This window comes from Lissotriton helveticus, chromosome 4_1, assembly GCF_964261635.1.
Source record: "Lissotriton helveticus chromosome 4_1, aLisHel1.1, whole genome shotgun sequence".
Lineage (NCBI taxonomy): Eukaryota > Metazoa > Chordata > Amphibia > Caudata > Salamandridae > Lissotriton > Lissotriton helveticus.
The window spans coordinates 1,819,441,972-1,819,462,262 of NC_136063.1; the positions used below are offsets into that span (position 1 = coordinate 1,819,441,972).

General features: G+C 44.8%; 1 protein-coding gene across 1 annotated transcript in view; it reads right to left on the reverse strand.

Annotated features, from left to right (window-relative positions):
• Positions 1-20,291, reverse strand: part of ZDHHC9 (zDHHC palmitoyltransferase 9) — a 301,663-nt gene that overhangs the window by 185,959 nt on the left and 95,413 nt on the right. The window contains exon 3 of the mRNA XM_078688445.1: positions 16,032-16,192. Within this exon, the coding sequence (XP_078544571.1) occupies positions 16,032-16,192 (161 nt within the window). The remainder of the gene's footprint in view (positions 1-16,031; positions 16,193-20,291) is intronic.

The window sequence follows — 20,291 nt, forward strand, 5'->3', positions numbered from 1 at the left end:
ATAGAGAGAGAGATATATATATATATATATATATATATATATAGAGAGATATATATATATATATATATATATATATATAGAGAGATATATATATATATATATATATAGAGAGATATATATATATATATATAGAGATATATAGAGAGATATATATATATATATATATAGAGATATATATATATATATATATATATATATATATATAGAGAGATCTATATTACCTACTGGCGGTCGCCAGTAGGTATATATAGTTAGGATTTTTTCTCTATGGGATTTTTTAAAATTCTATGTCTAATAACTTTGCCGTTTGTGGACGGAATTGGCTGAAATTTTCAGGAAAATGGCACATTTTGTTTCTGAGCAGCCTTTGAAAATTTGGGGGGGGGTTCGTCAAGGGGGGGCCGAGAAAAAAGGGGGGTCCCAAAACGCGTTTTTCCCATGTTAATTTCCATAGGGCGGTTGGCCTCACTTTTAGACCGAACGGCTGAATGGATTTGCACGAAACTTGGCAAAATTGTAGGGACTGGTAGCCCGATGTGCCTTTTGTAGGTCTCAATATATGTGCTCCAGTGGATTTTGAGAAATTAACGTTTAAAAAAAGATATATATCTGTAAGCGCGGACCGGGCAGCGGCCTAGGACGCGTACTTTTCGCGCAACGGAGCTTTGTGAAGCGAAGCTGATTGGTTCTCCGGCGTCTGTCAACATTCCAAACAGTCCGTAGTGTCCGCAAACAGTCCGTAGTGGCCGCCATCTTGTCTCTCGGTAGGATCGAGAGACAAGAGGAGGCCAAAGCGAAGGGGTAAATGACCATAAGGGGGAATAGTAGATCCTCGCTGACCCCCTAGGTTTGATGTGGAGGTTTTAAAAGGGCCCCGCGGGGCAAAAAAAAAAAATTATAATAATAATCTTACGGCTGAATGGATTTGCACGAAACTTGGCAAAATTGTAGGGACTGGTAGCCCGATGTGCCTTTGCTAGGTCTCAATATATGTGCTTCAGTGGATTTTGAGAAATTAACGTTCAAAAAAAGATATATATCTGTAACAGCGCACCGCTTCGCGTACTTTTCGCGTTACGGAGCTTTGCGAAGCGAAGCTGATTGGCTCTCCGGTGTCTGTAAACATTCCAAACAGTCCGTAGCGGCCGCCATCTTGTCTCTCGGTAGGATCGAGAGACAAGAGGAGGCCAAAGCGAAGGGGCAAATGACCATAAGGGGGCATAGTAGATCCTCGCTGATCCCCTAGGTTTGATGTGGAGGTTTTAAAAGGGCCCCGCGGGGCAAAAAAAATAAATAATAATAATAATCGAACGGCTGAATGGATTTGCACGAAACTTGGTAAAATATTAGGGACTGGTAGCCCGATGTGCCTTTGCTAGGTCTCAATATATGTGCTTCAGTGCATTTTGAGAAATTAACGTTCAAAAACAAGATATATATCTGTAACAGCGCTCCGCTTCGCGGAGATAAAATTATATCTGTATTACCTAGCTGTTGCTAACACCAGTTAGCGACGGCTAGTAGGAGATAGCGACCATCTTGGGCCCCACTTTGCATGTGAGTGATATTTATCACTAATGACATGCAAAGTGGGCATGCCAAGATGTTAGCGACTGGAAACAGTCGCTAACATCGCTATCTCCTATTATCAACTTTTGGAAATATTCGAGATAAGCGCGAATATCTCCAAAAAGTAACAGCTGCCCTGAGCAGTTCTTAGCCATGTTATCCTATGGGAGGTGGATAACATGGCTAAGAGGATTAGCTCGGTAATGCATGAATATCGCTGAGTTTTCAGCGATATTAATGCATTGCGGTCGGTTTTTATCGTATTTGCGATAAACTTTGATAATAGTAAGGTTTATCTGCGATAATTTCTGACGGTAAAAAAATCTTTGCAATGCATCGTTAGGGATAAATATCGCTTAACTTTGGTAATATGCCCCAACGTCTGTTAACGTTCGATTCGAAGGAAATCAGGAAGTGTTGAAAAACATTGTCTGCGCCATCTTGTCTTTTTTCAAATGCCACACTTTTGTCGTGCACGGCAGCCATTTTAGATGCCTTGACCAGACCCACTCTGTGCACGCTGTCGATCCTTAGCATGGCTCCCCACCCTCGCAAGCATCTCCCCCAGGCAGTGGTCACCCCCGCTCTCTGTCTTATGCATGGGTAATAAACCTCCCCCCATCTGCGCTGCTCTTTCCTGAGAATCACACCCTGTGCCCGCCCGACACCTCCCTTTCGCCCTATTCACTACTGCACCCTCTGACACTCCTTTTCCTCTGTGTCCGATTGTCCAGGCTGGTCCTAGGGTATCAGCTAGCCCTGCAGATGTAGTTTATGGCCACAGCTGTAAAGATTCACCCCTCTTCAAAGGAGTTATAGTAGATCAAGGCCCACACTCGATGAGATCCGTCACAGCAGAAGCGTTGCTATTATCTGAAAACCATCCTGTATTGTGATTGGGGAGGGGACCGAGCGTGAAGCGGAAGATTCCAGGGATGACTCTTTGTACATCAAAGTTTTTACAATTATGTGTCACATTAAAAATATATAGCACTCCGACAAAGTAGTAAGATTATAAAACTTTAATAATTTATAAATATATACAAGAAAACAAAAATAGTAATAACATATAAACATTTTTAGGGAAAAACAACGAAGTAGCGGTCGGCTGTGCGAATAGTCCCAACGCAGCACAACGTCCAGATTTCCGGCGTGGGGCGGGTCATCAGTAGCAAACTGTTGTGCGAATAGTTCCAAGGCAGCAGAACGCGCTGAAATCTAGATGACACGAAAGTGATGTCTAGTAAGTTGCCACCCAGCAAATAACGGCGTGGGGCGTCGCGGGGGGTGGGTCTTCAGTAGCAAACTGTTGTGCGAATAGTTCCAAGGCAGCAGAACGATGGCACCAAGGTGATGTCCAGTAAGTTGCCGCACTGGTTTTGGTATCCTACAATGCTGCTCCGAATAACGGCGTGGGGCGCCCCGGGGGAGGCGGCGTGAACGGGCCTCTCCAGGTGGAGTGTCATCTGTTGTAGTGGGGCGCCCCTTTACCGTTTCAGTTGCCATTCCGTCCGTTTTTGGTCCACTGTGTCAAAAGCCGCAATTCAGCTGAGTTGCGCCCACTCTTGCGGTGCAGCGATAGGCGGCTGTCACAGGACTCTCAAAATGGCGGCAGGCTCTTTCCTTTTTGGGCCTGGTCCACTGAAATGGCCCTGGGACACCTTGGAAATCGGACGCTTGTCTGCTAGGTCTTGGACCCCATTCTCGAAAGCGTCCCCTCCGCCTTGAGAATTCATCAAAAGTTTTGGGGGCCCCGACTCCTGCAGGCTTCTGGTGGGGAGCGGCTGCCATGATTGCTCGCGGAATGACTACGACGGAGCTACGAGATGGTGGTGCTCTCATGCTGACGCCAGCTTCAGTCTGAAACATCCAGAAACAAGGTGGGGCTTTCATCGTTTGGAAAAAAAAAAAGTTTTCATCCAATGAAAAGTGTTGTTTTTAGGTCATATGATCAAGCCTTCCATCATTAGGAAACCAAAAGTAAAATGAACCAATGAAAAGTTTTATAAACAAGTTACATGACCTGTTATGCGGCATAGGGTATAAAATGCGGAGAAAATACGTTGGCACGTGAGGCGGCGTCAGTAGCGGACCGATGTGCGAATAGGCCGAAGGCAGCACAACGCGCCAAGATCCGGATGGCACCGAGGTGGTGTCCAGCAAGTTGCAGCACTGGTGTGGCCATCCTACAATGTTGAAAGTCGGCGTGGGGCGCCCCGTTGGCCTGTGAGTTTGCGTCAGTAGCGGACCGATGTGCGAATAGGCCGAAGGCAGCACAACGCGCCAAGATCCGGATGGCACCGAGGTGGTGTCTAGTAAGTTGCCGCACTGGTGTGGCCATCCTACAATGCTGAAAGTCGGCGTGGGGCGCCCTGTTGGCCTGTGAGATGGTGTCAGTAGCGGACTGATGTGCGAATGGGGCCAAAGGCAGCGCAACAATATTTTCTGACGAGAAGACACCACAAGGCGCTGAGATGCCAAGATCCGGATGGCACCGAGGTGATGTCTAAGTTGCGGACTGATGTGCGAATGGGGCCAAAGGTAGCGTAACAATATTTTCTGTATGGAAGATACCACTAGGCGTTGAGATGCCAAGATTCGGATGGCACCGAGGTGATGTCTAGCAAGTTGGTGTGGTCATCCTACAATGCTGAAACTCGGCGTGGGTCGCCCCATTAGCCTGTGAGATGGCGTCAGTAGCGGACCGATGTGTGAATAGGCCGGAACCAGCACAAGGCGCCAAGATCCGGATGGCACCGAGGTGGTGTCATAGTTGAGAGTTCTGAGCAGCGCTTGTAACACTGTCTGAAGCTTATTTGCACCTGCTGCAGCTTCACTATTGCCCTGGTGTGGCCTAAGATCGCCCATGACATAGGCGGCCACCTCCCGGGGTCCGGCGGAACTTTTTTCCTTTTCCTTTCTGCATCTTGTCCCAAATTCGTTTGACCTGAAGACACGACCAGGTCCCTGAATGTGTGCAGGGGGACGCTATTGATTGAATCAAAATGGCGGCTTCACACAAAGCTGACTCAAGCGTTTTCTGGTGGTTTCATAGTTGAGAGGCACTTCATCTGCAGTGGGGCGCCGAGATCCGGATGGCACCGAGGTGATGTCTAGCAAGTTGCTGTGCTTGTGTGGTCATCCTACAATGCTGAAACTCGGCGTGGGTCGCCCCATTAGCCTGTGAGATGGCGTCAGTAGCGGACTGATGTGCGAATAGGCCGAAGGCAGCACAACGCGCCAAGATCCGGATGGCACCGAGGTGGTGTCCAGCAACTTGCCGCACTGGTGTGGCCATCCTACAATGCTGCGCCGAAAGTCGGCGTGGGGCGCCCCGTTGGCCTGTGAGTTCGCGTCAGTCAGTGGGGGCTGTTTGAGGATCTGACTGCATTGGAAAGCAATGTGATGCTGTGCGTCGCCCCCAAGATGGAGGTTCCTCGGCTGCAGTGGGGCGCCCCTTGGTGTTTCACTCGCTATGCAGCTGAGTTGCGTGCGCACTTGTGGCGAATAGGCCGAAGGCAGCACAACGCGCCGAGATCTGGATGGCACCGAGGTGGTGTCCAGCAATTTGCCGCACTGGTGTGGCCATCCTACAATGCTGCGCCGAAAGTCGGCGTGGGGTGCCCCGTTGGCCTGTGAGGTGGCGTCAGTAGCGGACCGATGTGTGAATAGGCCGGAACCAGCACAAGGCGCCAAGATCCGGATGGCACCGAGGTGGTGTCATAGTTGAGAGTTCTGAGCAGCGCTTGAAACACTGTCTGAAGCTTATTTGCACCTGCTGCAGCTTCACTATTGCCCTGGTGTGGCCTAAGATCGCCCATGACATAGGCGGCCACCTCCCGGGGTCCGGCGGAACTTTTTTCCTTTTCCTTTCTGCATCTTGTCCCAAATTCGTTTGACCTGAAGACACGACCAGGTCCCTGAATGTGTGCAGGGGGACGCTATTGATTGAATCAAAATGGCGGCTTCACACAAAGCTGACTCAAGCGTTTTCTGGTGGTTTCATAGTTGAGAGGCACTTCATCTGCAGTGGGGCGCCGAGATCCGGATGGCACCGAGGTGATGTCTAGCAAGTTGCTGTGCTTGTGTGGTCATCCTACAATGCTGAAACTCGGCGTGGGTCGCCCCATTAGCCTGTGAGATAGCTGTTCTTTGGATTTGGGCCTGGTCCACTAAAATGGCCCTGGGACACCTAAGAACTCGAACGCTCGATTTTTTTTTCCTTTCCTGTACATGCAAAAAAAGGTAAATGCCCGGTATGTTACACGCTTCATCTGCCACGATGAACTCTCCAGAGGAAACGAAAAAATATATAGTTGTGGTAACTATACCATGCATCGTCATATGGAGAGGTGGCACCAATTAATTATAGTGCTGCATAAAAGAGAGATTTGGAGGAGAACCCCTGACCTGCTAGTACATTCATCAAAGAAGTGGCACTGAGAGCTTCAGAGGCAAGGGAAACGGTCCCAAATATTTAGAAGAACTTTGGAAAGATTAAAATGACATGTTTAGATTGTGGTAAATTAATTTCATGTGGGCAGATGAGTGTTACTCTAATAAATACAGCATATGAACATCATCATAGTCGATGGTTGGTAGAGACATTTTGACTATATCCTGGACCTGCCCGTCCTCGCCCAAAATGGCGCCGGAATAAATGGGACTCGTAACTCCTTGTTGTGTACTGGTTGCAGAACCTTGAAATCACGAGATACGTATGCAGTTTTGAAGCACATGGCGGGCGGGGACGAGAATTGATTGAATATTTCGACATCCCTATTGATATTAAGTTCTGATGTGTTATTGATTACTGTACTGTTGAAAGTTCGAATTAACGTCACCCATGGTACTTGCCCGCAAATGTATATCTAGATAATTTTATTGTAACTGGCTCTGTCGTATTTTAATTATAAAATGTACGTCCACCGATTCCATAACTGTTAGACACCTTAGTTCTTGCAACCTAATGGCCCGCCCGTTACGTTCCTCTACAGTGTAAATGTCTACTCATCACATACGATTACAGTTTGCTCCGTGGCCGGCCCACGTGGTTATAGGCTCGTATTTGTATAATGAAATTTTCACAATAAAGGTTTTTAAAAGAAAACATGGTAGTAGTATATACATTGGTAAAGTTTGTAATAATAGTCACTGTTTTAGAATCATTAAAAGGCAAGTGAAATAAAGCAGACCAATTACATGAAGGGTAAAAGGTATAATACGAAGGAACGCAGTAAAGATAAATGGTCAAGGGCTGTTGTGTTTTCTATTCCTGCAACATAAAGTGATCGATAAGAATCTCATATTCAGGCGTATCGGCGACTAAGACAGCAGGTCGACCCTCTTTTGCTCAACGGCTCCATCATGGGACGAAGAAACGCTCTTTTTCTCGAAAAAAGAATATATTTTACTTGCAGGACAGTTGTAAAATTTCCGGGAAAGTACATTAGCCTGGAACATTATAACATATATTTAAGAAAAAATAATGTTCGGAAGTAATGAAAAGCGTAATTTTTAGGTCATATGAGCAAGCCTTTCATCATTACAATAAGAAAAGTAAAATGAACCAATGAAAAGTTTTATTAACAAGTCACATGACTTGTTATGCTTACGTTACGCGCTGCGCGCCCCGGATGACTTCCGGATGCGCTAACGCGGCGCGTCATATGACGCATTACGCGACAACGCAGGTCCAGAATATAGTCAAAATGTCTCCACCAACCAGCGGTCGGAACACAACCCCTTTCAGCAGGCTAAATAGTTCTGTTAAATGAGAACAGAAGGGACAGGCAACAAGAACCATCAGTGAAAGAGGGGAGGGCTAGTTCTTCTCTACCGGGTTACATTGGGGCGCTACCGGAACTGATCGAATTGGTAGTCTACAGTGTTTCTGGATGTTTCAGACTGAAGCTGGGGTTAGCATGAGAGCAGCATCATTTCGTAGCTCCGTCGTGGCCATTCCGCAACCAATCATGGCAGCCGCTCTTTATCGTTATTTTGGGCGGGGTGGGTGGCGGAGCCGAGCTGTTTTGCAGCCATCATTGTGTGGAGTTCAGTTCATCTCACTAGTTTTGTATTTGTCATGAGGGGTTGTTCCTAATGTTTCTATTTTAGCGAGGTCAAAAAGAGATCCCATTAGTGGCCTACTGATTTTGCTCGATTCCTTTTCTTTTTTTTTTACACGATTTTTCGTTATCTGCAAAGACTAAACAGAGTATTGCGACTCTGTGTTTGTTTGTAAATAGAGAATGAACCAAAGAGAACTAATTCTAAAACAGTAAATACTTGGATAACAATCAATCAAATGGAGAGAGAAGCAGGCACGACGGATTACAACGTGGGCAAAGGCCTGCGTTAACTACCTTTCACTATCTGCAAAGAGAGAGTACTCCTAATAGAAATGAGGGGGGGGGGGCACCATTCAAAGCAGATCAGTGTGCATAAACACGAAAATGTTTTCACTTACCACGTACTTGACATTCGACAGCTTATGATATTTGCTATTAAAAAACCATTGAAATTCACTGAAAAAACCATAGGTTATAGACCATATATAGTTAGGAATTAGCATTTACAAAACCTTGAAAATTCACTGAAAAAACCATAGGTTATAGACCATATATAGTTAGGAATTAGCATTTAAAAAACCTTATTTTACTCACACAAAACCATTGAAATTACATATATAGTTAGTTGCACTAACTATATATCGCGCACCTGCAATCCACTGCTGATGATGTCACATATTACATCATTCATGACATGGTCAGTGACATCACTGATGACATCACTGATGACATCTCAAATGACATCACTGATGACATCACTGATGACAACATCCAGTGACTGTATGTTTCTGTAAAGTTAAAATGTGTCTTACATATTGAAGAATGAGTGGAAGTATAAGTGTCTGGACAAAGGATTTAGTAGGTGCATGACTGAATGCATGAGTGAGTGATTAAATGTGTCTCACTGAGTGCATGGGTTAGTGACTAAAGTGTCTTAATTTGTGCATCATTATGTCTGTTGTTCTGTAAACTGCTGCATGTTTTGATCAGTAGCTATATAATTAACTATATGGGTTACTGATTGATTGTCCAAGTATTTGTATGGGAGACTGAGTGTGTGTGTGTGGCTGGCTGGGAGGTGTGTGACTCTGTGCAGATCAATGTGTACTTGTATCAATGATTGTATAACAAGGTAAGTATGTGTTAGTATATGTTTGAAAATGTAAGGTGCTCTATGTTTAACTGTATAGACAAGAAAATGGAAGTGTCATTGATTCTTTACAGGACTGACTAGGTGTGTGAGTAACTCCATGGATGAGTGGCAGACTGTGAGTGTCTGTATAGGTGTATGAGTGCATATGATAGTGTTGTAAAGATGAGTGATTGTATGTATGAATGATAGTATGGGTGAATGAGTGAAGGTGTGTGTAGACGTAGGAATCAGTGAGTGCGTATGTAGTAACTAGTATTGGTGTGTCAATGGTTTCAAAAATTATATTCTGTATTTAACACTGGGTGAAACAGAGGTTATATTAAAATGTGAGGAGATGCATTGTATTGTCATATGAATGATATCAGTGATGTGGTCATTGATGTCAAATGAGATGTCATCAGTGATGTCATCAGTGATGTCATTTGAGATGTCATCAGTGATGTCATCAGTGATGTCACTGACCATGTCATGAATGATGTAATATGTGACATCATCAGCAGTGGATTGCAGGTGCGCGATATATAGTTAGTGCAACTAACTATATATGTAATTTCAATGGTTTTGTGTGAGTAAAATAAGGTTTTTTAAATGCTAATTCCTAACTATATATGGTCTATAACCTATGGTTTTTTCAGTGAATATATATATAGATATATATATATATATATAGATATATATAGATATATATATATATATATATATATATATATAGATATATATATATCCTGTGCACCGTCTGTCTCCCAGCTAGCACGCTCGCGCAGACCCAGCAAGCAGACTCCGGACACGGACCTCGAGGTGTAAACAGCTTTATTCACGCAGAAAGAGTCACCAACGTTTCGGCTCTAACGGAGCCTTGATCACATGACAGCGTATTTTTGACTGGGTACACCTTTTAAAGTGGAAGCGAGTGTTTAACGTAAAACACCTGTGCAAACTTACTAATAAACATGGAAAACATACTACCATTCTTTTACACTCAGCAATGCAATTTCCAAATGGATGTAAAATACAGTAAAATTTCTAAAAGGTTTCTTAATACATGTAAAATACATTTGGATTCAAATTTAATAAGAGTGACTTTCAACAGATTAAGTAACATTGATGACTAAAAAGGTTTAAAGGTAAAACGCACAGATCTATTGTACTGTCCCGTTTTAAAACCATGCTTATAAGACATAAATAGATAGAAAGAAACCCCGTTCATTATAATTACAAAACTGTGAGAAAAATTTCACAGTTTTGTTTTCCAATTCAGGAATCCCAGCATAAAATACATATAAAGTGCTACGTGCTAACTTTCTAAAGTGCATAAGTGCTTTGAAAGTGCATCAATATGTGCAAAATAGGCAATGTGCAAATACTTATACTGCAATATGCTGGGGTCCTGATTCATAATATTAGTGAGGAGACAGGATAATATATCTCTACTCATACAGGGATCTATACAGTCTATTTTACTATAGCCTCAAATCCTTAAACGGGTACATCTAATTTCGAAATTGTCACGCATTAGTCATACAAATTCATGCTGAAAATCACTACTAGAGTGCCAAGGTTTCCATGTTTAAAATATGTATGTGCTAAAACGAGTTAAAACAAATACATCAGGTCCACACGGGGCCTGTAACCCAACACCAAAGTAATTCAAACTATAAATAAATATATGTATACAACCAAATGTTAAAAAACCTATACATTTCCTCGTATATCAATGGTAATTAACCTGGTTTAAAGAAAAAAACGTGCACAGTGAAAAAACAATAATATCTAAACATTAATAGTATTCTTATAGCAGCATTATTAATCTCAGTATAAATTCTTGTGAATTGTGTTAGCTCGCAGCCCCCACGGGGTCTGTCCCAGCACTTTCCCAGCCGGGTATGTACCATGGACATTACCCACGTGGGGGAGAGCACACATACCTAATATTTGAGGTCGTCTAGAGCAGGCTAGTGTGGAGATCCTCAGTCACATTCAATCCATGGGGCACCTTGGTGTTGAGCATGAGGATGTATTTTGTTTCCAGTTTCCTCAGCTTAGTCTCCCTATCCCCGCCTCTTTTGGTGTTAATGACAGAATCAATAACCCAGTATTTGAGACCACCATTGTTACTTTGATGGTGGTCCTTGAAGTGGCGTGCAACAGGGTATGTGCTGTCCATATTTGTTATAGCTCGCAGATGTTGCAAAATGCGTTTATGGACAGCATTCCTGGTACTGCCCACATACTGTAGGCCGCAGGGACAGCGTAAAACATATATAGCATATTCTGTTTTACATGTGAGCACTTGGTTTATAGGATGTTCCTTGCCTGCGAACCCATCTCTATAAGTTTTGGTGTTTTCACCATGGGTGCACGCTTTGCAGATCTTACAATTATAGAAGCCCTTGTTGCTTTGCCACCACTCAGTTCTGATAAAAGGGTCCGGGTTGGTCTTAACTATGTGGTCCCTTAGGGAGGGGGCTTTACTATAGGTCACAGAGATAGATTTAGGCAAACTTTTGCCTATAACATTATCCCTCAGCACAATGGGCCAGTGCTTATTCACTATACTCTTAATTTGCTGATGTTGTCTAGTGAACCCTGTGATTAATCTGAAGCTTTCCGGCTCACCACTGCCCGATTTAGATGTGCCTCCACTAGGGGGCTCCCTATCTGCTTTACTAATAAGGAGCTCATCTCTACTCTTTAATAGGGATTTTTGCATAGCTTTATCTATCACCTTTGCAGAGTAACCTCTTTCAATGAACCTCTCCCTGCTTTCCATTTGTGCTTGTTCCAGTTCCTCCGGGTTGCTGCATATGCGTCTTAGACGCAGCATTTCCCCATATGGAATACTGGAAATCAGGTGGACCGGGTGCGCACTAGCAGCATGTAAAATGCTGTTACCTGCTGTCTTTTTTTCTGTGAACCCTGGACTCCAAACGGCACCCATTAGTATATAACTCAGCATCCAAAAAGGTGACCGCTTCCTGGCTGAGTGATGCAGTGAATCTGAGGTTAAGGGGGTTGTCATTGATATCTTCAATGAATTTAAGGGCCTCCTCATGACTACCTCTCCATATGACGAACAAGTCGTCAATGAAGCGGAACCACGCTACTAGGTTATTCTTAATGATATGTTGGAAACCAAGTCCCAGGACCAGTTCCTCCAAAGCCCCCATGTGCAAACATGCGTAGCTTGGTGAGAAACTGGCCCCCATAGCCACCCCCTGTTTTTGGCGATACAGCTGAAAGTTGTATAGAAACACATTATTTGAGAGACAAAAATTTAACATGTCTAACAACATTTTGGTGTGCTTTTCATTGCCTGGTTTCCTTCTTGATAAATAATACCGTATTGCCTCGAGACCATCATTATGCGATATACTAGTATATAATGATGTAACATCGAGGGCTATCAGCCAATCCCCCTCCTGAATTTGTACATCTCTGATTTTTACTAGGAAGTCCCCAGTATCCCGTATATAAGACCCCAATTGCTGAACATAACCTTGTAAAAAGTGATCTATATAAATTGAGGTATGTTCTAGGAGGCTCCCTCTTGCTGATATTATGGGCCTTCCCGGTGGATGGACGGGGTCTTTGTGTATCTTTGGCAAAAAATACAGAATCGGTGTTACTGGGTGTTCAACCTTTAAATATTCAAATTCATTGTCAGTAATGAGTTTGGCTGACCGCCACTTACTTAGTTTCCGATGATAATCGTCCTTGATGGTCAAGAGCTCCCGGTTATTTATCTTTTCATAACAATTGTTATCATTAAGTTGGCTGTAGGCTTCTTTGTCATAGTTTATTTTAGACATGAGGACTACATTGCCCCCCTTGTCACTGCTTCTGATGATCACATTCTTTTCCTTATTGAGTTTCTCAGTCAGTGCTTTATATTGTTGGTGTTGGGCTGAGTATCTCCGTTTAGTGCTCCCCATCTTCATTTGCAACTTTTTCAAATCCGATACCACATTCTCATGGAAAATGTCTATATTGTCTCGTAGGAGGATAGGAAAGAAGGTGGATGGTGCTCTAAAGTCTGTAGCTGTGGTTGTTCTATTGCCACTCTCATCCCACCCTTTATTGGCTCCATTGGTGTTCTGGGCTATATCATATCCCATTCCCCCCGTTTCCCAAAGCTCGCTTATGATGCGTGTTCCTTGCGAGGCCTCAGGTTGCTGTATTTCCATGTCTGGCGTTGTTTCGCCTTTGTTTTTTAAGGCGTAGAATTTACGTAATTTCAGTTTTCTGACTGCCTTATACACATTGCATCTGGTATTGGCATAATCAAAGTCGCAAGGGGGAGCATATGACAAACCAAGTTTAAGTATGTTTTCCTCTTTTTCTGTAAGTTTTAGCTCTGTGAGGTTGACAATAGTGCGGTTGGAAGCTGGCTTTATTCCTGTTGCGGATGGCTCCGCCCAACTCCCCCGCCCCTCTTCTTTTGATTTCCTCTTTTTTGCCACCCTCGCCCTCTGGCGGCGCTTGTAATTTGCCCTGTGTTTCCTTGATTGCCCTTTGTGTATGATCTCAGGGTATTCCGCCTGTCCTGGCCCAAAAAAATCATCTCCTGGCCGGGCGTGAGTTTAGGTAATGATGCTGCTTCCGCCTGTCTATGGCGTTCTCCTTCCAAATCCGAATCCGGATCAGAGCTCACAGTGGCATTTGAGGAGTCGCTTGCTACACTTACATCTTTCCTTGCGGGATTGAGGTGGCTCGGGGGGTTCCTTCTATTGGGTGGTTGTTGTTGCTTAGCGCCACCCCTGCGAAGAGTATCAAATTTACGAGCAAAAGTAAAGATCTGGCCCAACTCGTAATCATTCCTGTCCCTCTGGAATTTATAAGATTTTCTAGCCACGATCTTCGCCTCCTCCTTTTTCAGACGTTCTTGCATTATCTTTAGGAGTCTGCCTTTTTCCTCCTCCTCCCCAAGGCCATCGATTTCATCATATAATTCTGATATTTCCGTAAGGAGCTTGGTTCTGTCAATATCTGCATACTTAATGAGTACCTGCACCTGGCGTCGCGAGGCCTCCAAATTAATCTCTGCCCACTCTTTCATGAGATCAGCATTTGGGTTTTCATAAGTGGGGGCCGTTAGAATTCTTAAGCCCCGTGGGATGCGGTTCACCTCAATGTAGCGTTGTAGTGACTTCGACTCCCACCACTTAGCCTGCTCCTGAAACGACTTTTTTTCCCAATAATTTAAATAATTCCTTTATTTTCGGGGTGTTGCTGCTGCCACTAGCTTCTGTGTTCTTTTTCCCTGGAGTCTTGTCAGGGATAGGGGTGTCGTCGGAAAACATTGTTGCGGCCAATGTCTCCCGCTCCCTCACGCTGTCACCTGACATCTTTCTGCAAATTTACAAACTTGTACCGGTAACGTTAGGCTGGCCGCTTTCCAAATTGCCGGCACAAACCTGTGTTCCGGATCGTCCTCTCTCCTTTCCCAGCTGACAGGATTGCTGATGAGCTTCCTTGAACGAGCGCCCTCGTTTCCTCAGGCTGTGTGCTTTCCGTCTGACTCGAGCCCGAGTCGTGCACAGCCCTGGACGCTCGAATATAGAGATATATATATATATATAGATATATATAGATATATATATAGATATATATATAGATATATATATAGATATATATATATAGATATATATAGATATATATATATATATATATATATATATATATATATATATATATATATATATATGAATGAATCACAGTGATTTATTATATTAGCAAACAAACGTTTCGGCGATAGCCTTCGTCAGTGTTGTTACCGAAGCCTAAAGATACCAATTTAAATACACACCAGGTAGAATAAGGTGGACATCAACAAGGGACTAGCCCCAGACGCCTACATGGGCGCCATCTTTAAACATGTTTCCATTGATAAAGGATAGTACATGATGTCAACATAAATTCTGATATTTACATGACAAAAAACGTGGGGCTGTAAACAATAACGCCGTGGATCGGCTAATGTCCCTATACAGATGTACAACAAACAGTCATTATCTACGAATGGTGTGTTAATCGGAACTACAGAAGAGAAGAAAAAGTTAATACATGTCAAACAAATCATTGTAAAAAGCGATGTAGCCAATCAGTGGCAGAAACTACCAAGTCTCCTGTAATGGGTGGTGAGATTCAACCAACCTGATGGGCAATTCATGGTTACAGACGTATATGTTAAAATTTATAAAGATGTCATCATACTTATATAGCAAATAAATCCTGAAAAGCAATAACACATCATCAGTATTCGGTCCATCGGGACATCAGAAAAACCAAATTGATACTTACAAAGAACTTTCGGGAAATTAAAGCTATTGTCACAGATCTCATGTACTCATATATATATTCTCCTTAGATTCCTTCGCGTTTGCATTCCATTTAAAAGTGATTCATTCCACACTATTGTTCGATTGTACTAACAAGACGGCCTACACGTTTCAGCTTCCAATAGCCTTCTACTAGACCATAGAGTTCTCCACATCTAGACTATTTCTAAAGTGCTCAGTATATATACACATTTCTTTTTCCACTTTAGGTCTGACTGCCTAACATTTCAAGGCTTTCGTAGCAGTGTTGCTGGCCAGGCAGCTTCCAAGGCCATCAGAGCCAGTAGTACATGCAAAAGCCACCACTGCTTCTTAATCAGTTTAACCATAGTTATTCCTATTACCAAGTAATATTTTCTAACTAATGATTGTTATAAAGAAACAGTAATGTGAGCAACAGCAGAAGGATAAAGGATATACAAAATTCGGACACAAAAAAATGTAATTGTTGGAATTGGATTCACAAGCAGATCAATACAACACCAAAAGACTGATTTCCACAAAGACAAAATAGTTCATTGTTATATATTCAATTAGGTCAGACACATGTACTTCATTATGGGACGCCCTTATCCGTTTTAAAGTCTAACATACTTAGTCCAGTCAGATGTGTAATGTATAACAAAGTATTTGAGAAGTTCTGATGGAGTTTAGGATCATTTTGATAAGTTGAGTTTGAGAAAAACAAGCAAGATGCCAGAATTATACTTGATTGGGAGAAAAATCACACATATATATGACTATTGGAAGCATTAGGCTTTTCAAGGAAAAACTGCAAATAACCCAGAGGAATGTGTTATTCGCCTACCTTCAAGACAAAATTACATCTGAACTTTTACTTATTCTTTATTTATTCCACCCAACATGCCCTACAAAATTTTCCACGTGAAGTTCACATACCAATCTCCATCTCGATAAAGGCAGCTTCCTCAGGCAGGGCACGCGGTATTACCCCAGGGTCACTGAAACTTGTCCGCAGGAGCGTTGCCATGGCAAAGAAGAAAAGAACAACTGCAAAGACTGGGATAGCTGGAGACAGGTGGACAGCGAGGTAGCGGCACCTGTAATGAAAAGGGAGCACACAGTTTGACACCATACATTAAATGTAAAGCATGGCATCTATGAAGGAACACTGAAGGCAAAATAACGCAAATCAGGTCTATAAACCAGGTCAAACCAAACCTTGTTCGTTATAGAGTGCACATTTATTTACACACACACCCACACCTACACAGCCCCACCCACACACACCCACACCCACCCACACCCACCCACACCCACACCCAGTATTTATTTCCAAGGTTTTATATAGCGTTACTGGACCCGGGGGTATCAGAGCACTTTACAAGATAGGTAAACAATTACAATAAAGTAAAACAATGTGCATTAAAACAGGAGTTACATAAAATAGGGTAATAGAATGTGCTGGGTGTTTAGGGGCAATGGAGATCAATAGGGGAGGGGTGTTGACGTTCAGAGGGAGAAGGGAGTGAAGAAAAGGGGAGAGGCAGAATGAGAGGCAGGGAAGGGGTTGTGGAGGAGGCAAGTATCAGGGAGCAAGGAGTGAAGAGAGTCACACATCAGTGAGGTTAGGTTCCCCAATATTTGTTGTGATGGAGTATTTTCAGTCTTTTTTGAAGAGAGGGTAGGAGGGGTTGCATCGAAGAGCTTTGGGGAGAGAGTACCAGATCGTGGGGGCGTTCCCAGAAAAAGCACGAGATTGGTTTTTTTTGTGCTTGAGTCTGGGAGGGATTAGGACAAGGGAGTTGGTGCTCCTCAGGGACCTGGAGCATCCAGCTTTTTGCAGTTTCTCAGCAAGGTAGGAGGGGGTGTTTAGGTGAAGGGCTTTGTGCGTGATACATGCAATCTTGTAGGTGGATCTACCTTCTATTGGGAGCCAATTGAGGTTTTTTTTTTAGGAACGGAGAGATGAGGTCGAATTTTTTTTTTACAATCGGAGATAAGTCTGGCAGCAAGGTTGAGGACAAATTTGAGCGGTGCTAGGTGGGCTTTAGGGTTGCCAGCTAGTGTGGCGTTACCATGGTCAATACGGGAAAGGACAAGCGATTGGACAATGGTTTTAAAGTCGTCTGCCGGTATGAAAGGTTTGAGTTTTTTGAGGTGGTGGAGGGTTAAGAGGGCACACTTGGCAGCATTTTTGATGTGTGGGATGAGATTCAATATTATGGTCAATGCTGATGCCTAGGGATTTGACAGTATTCGAGGGAGAGCGGGGGCAATTGAGAGCTGCAATATCCTTGATCCAGAGGTAAATGGGGAGGGAGTTGTTTTTAGGAGTGAAAGTGTTGATTTCAGTTTTTTGGGGTTTAGTTTGAGAAGATTAAGATGGAACCAGGCTAGGATTTTAATCAGGGTCTCGTTGAGGCGAAGGATGTCATTGTGAGATTTAATCCTGTACTATAGTTGGGTGCCACCCGCATACAGGTGGTAGCGTATTTTAGCTTGTTTAAGGATGAGGGTGCGATGTTCCATTAATAGGTTAAAAAAGGAAGGGGAGAGGATGGAGCCTTGCGGAACACCAAGTGGGACAGGTTGGGGCTTGGAGAGGCAGTGATTGAGCTTAATTTGTTGGGATCTATTTTGAAGGAATGAGGACAACCATTTGAGTACGGTGCCCTCGAGACCGAAGCGAACTTCGAGGGTGTTAGGAAGGGTGGGATGATGGACAGTATCAAAGGCAGCCGAGAGGTCAAGGAGGATTAGTAGTGAGGATTCGCCTTTGTCTAAGGATGTCATCTGTAATATTGAGCATGGCCGTTTCAGTACTGCATCCTTTCCTGAAACCAGATTGGAATATGTCTAGGAGATTGAATGAGGTGAGATGGTTATCAAGTTGGGTCAGAACACATTTTTACAGGGCTTTTGAGAGGAAAGGTAGGTTAGAGATGGGACGTAGGTTGTTAAGGTTAGGGTCAGCGGAGGTGTTTTTGACGATGGGTGAGATTTGGCCTAGCTGAAGGGAAGCGGGAACACAGCCCGTGGAAAGAGAGGAATTGATGATGTTGGTCCAGACTGGAGCAATGACATGTTTAAGTTCTTGGACCAGGTGTTTCGTAGCACTGGTTGACACCAGAGCCTTCAGGATAAGGGTAGTTACTGAGACGTGAATATTTAGGCTCATATTTTACTCGTACAAAACCAGTGAGATTCAGCAGTTATAGTTAACTGAGCTAACTAACTTGTGCCCCGAAATGCACTGCTTAGGACACCAAATATGACACTGATGATATCACTTTAGACGCTATCCAGTGATTGTTCTCTAAACATTTTGGTGCGTTAAACGTATATACTAAGGTACCACAAAAGTTAAATTACTATACTTCATGTAGTACTGAATGATTCCATTTAGAACTAAATTTGTGAGTCGCTGTATCACTGTGTATCCATGTGCAAGTGGGTATGCGAGTGACTGTACGGGTGTGCGAGTGGCTGCAGGGTGTATAAGTGGGTGTGCGAGTGGCTGCAGGGTGTATAAGTGGGTGTGCGAGTGGCTGCACGGGAGGGCGAGTGGCTGCACGGGAGTGCGAGTGGCTGCACGGGTGTATAAGTGGGTGTGCGAGTGACTGTACGGGTGTGCGAGTGGCTGCAGGGTGTATAAGTGGGTGTGCGAGTGGCTGCAGGGTGTATAAGTGGGTGTGCGAGTGGCTGCACGGGTGTGCGAGTGGCTGCACGGGTGTATAAGTGGGTGTGCGAGTGACTGTACGGGTGTGCGAGTGGCTGCAGGGTGTATAAGTGGGTGTGTGAGTGACTGTACGGGTGTGCGAGTGGCTGCAGGGTGTATAAGTGGGTGTACAAATTACTACAGGTGTGCAAGTGACTACAGGTGTGCGAGTGACTACAGGTGTGCGAGTGGCTGTACAGGTGTATAAGTGTGTGTGCGAGTGGCTGCAGGGTGTATAAGTGACTGTACGGGTGTATAAGTGACTGTACGGGTGTGCGAGTGACTGTACGGGTGTGCGAGTGACTGTACGGGTGTGCGAGTGACTGTACGGGTGTGCGAGTGACTGTACGGGTGTGCGAGTGACTGTACGGGTGTGCGAGTGACTGTACGGGTGTGCGAGTGACTGTACGGGTGTGCGAGTGACTGTACGGGTGTGCGAGTGGCTGCAGGGTGTGCGAGTGGCTGCAGGGTGTGCGAGTGGCTGCAGGGTGTGCGAGTGGCTGCAGGGTGTGCGAGTGGCTGCAGGGTGTGCGAGTGGCTGCAGGGTGTGCGAGTGGCTGCAGGGTGTGCGAGTGGCTGCAGGGTGTGCGAGTGGCTGCAGGGTGTGCGAGTGGCTGCAGGGTGTGCGAGTGGCTGCAGGGTGTGCGAGTGGCTGCAGGGTGTGCGAGTGGCTGCAGGGTGTGCGAGTGGCTGCAGGGTGTGCGAGTGGCTGCACGGGTGTGCAAGTGACTGTACGGGTGTGCGAGTGGCTGCAGGGTGTATAAGTGGGTGTGCGAGTGGCTGCACGGGAGTGCGAGTGGCTGCACGGGAGTGCGAGTGGCTGCACGGGTGTATAAGTGGCTGCACGGGTGTATAAGTGGCTGCACGGGTGTGCGAGTGACTGTACGGGTGTGCGAGTGACTGTACGGGTGTGCGAGTGACTGTACGGGTGTGCGAGTGACTGTACGGGTGTGCGAGTGACTGTACGGGTGTGCGAGTGACTGTACGGGTGTGCGAGTGACTGTACGGGTGTGCGAGTGACTGTACGGGTGTGCGAGTGACTGTACGGGTGTGCGAGTGACTGTACGGGTGTGCGAGTGACTGTACGGGTGTGCGAGTGGCTGCAGGGTGTATAAGTGGGTGTGCGAGTGGCTGCACGGGAGTGCGAGTGGCTGCACGGGTGTATAAGTGGCTGCACGGGTGTGCGAGTGGCTGTACGGGTGTGCGAGTGACTGTACGGGTGTGCGAGTGACTGTACGGGTGTGCAAGTGACTGTACGGGTGTGCAAGTGACTGTACGGGTGTGCAAGTGACTGTACGGGTGTGCAAGTGACTGTACGGGTGTGCAAGTGACTGTACGGGTGTGCAAGTGACTGTACGGGTGTGCAAGTGACTGTACGGGTGTGCAAGTGACTGTACGGGTGTGCAAGTGACTGTACGGGTGTGCAAGTGACTGTACGGGTGTGCAAGTGACTGTACGGGTGTGCAAGTGACTGTACG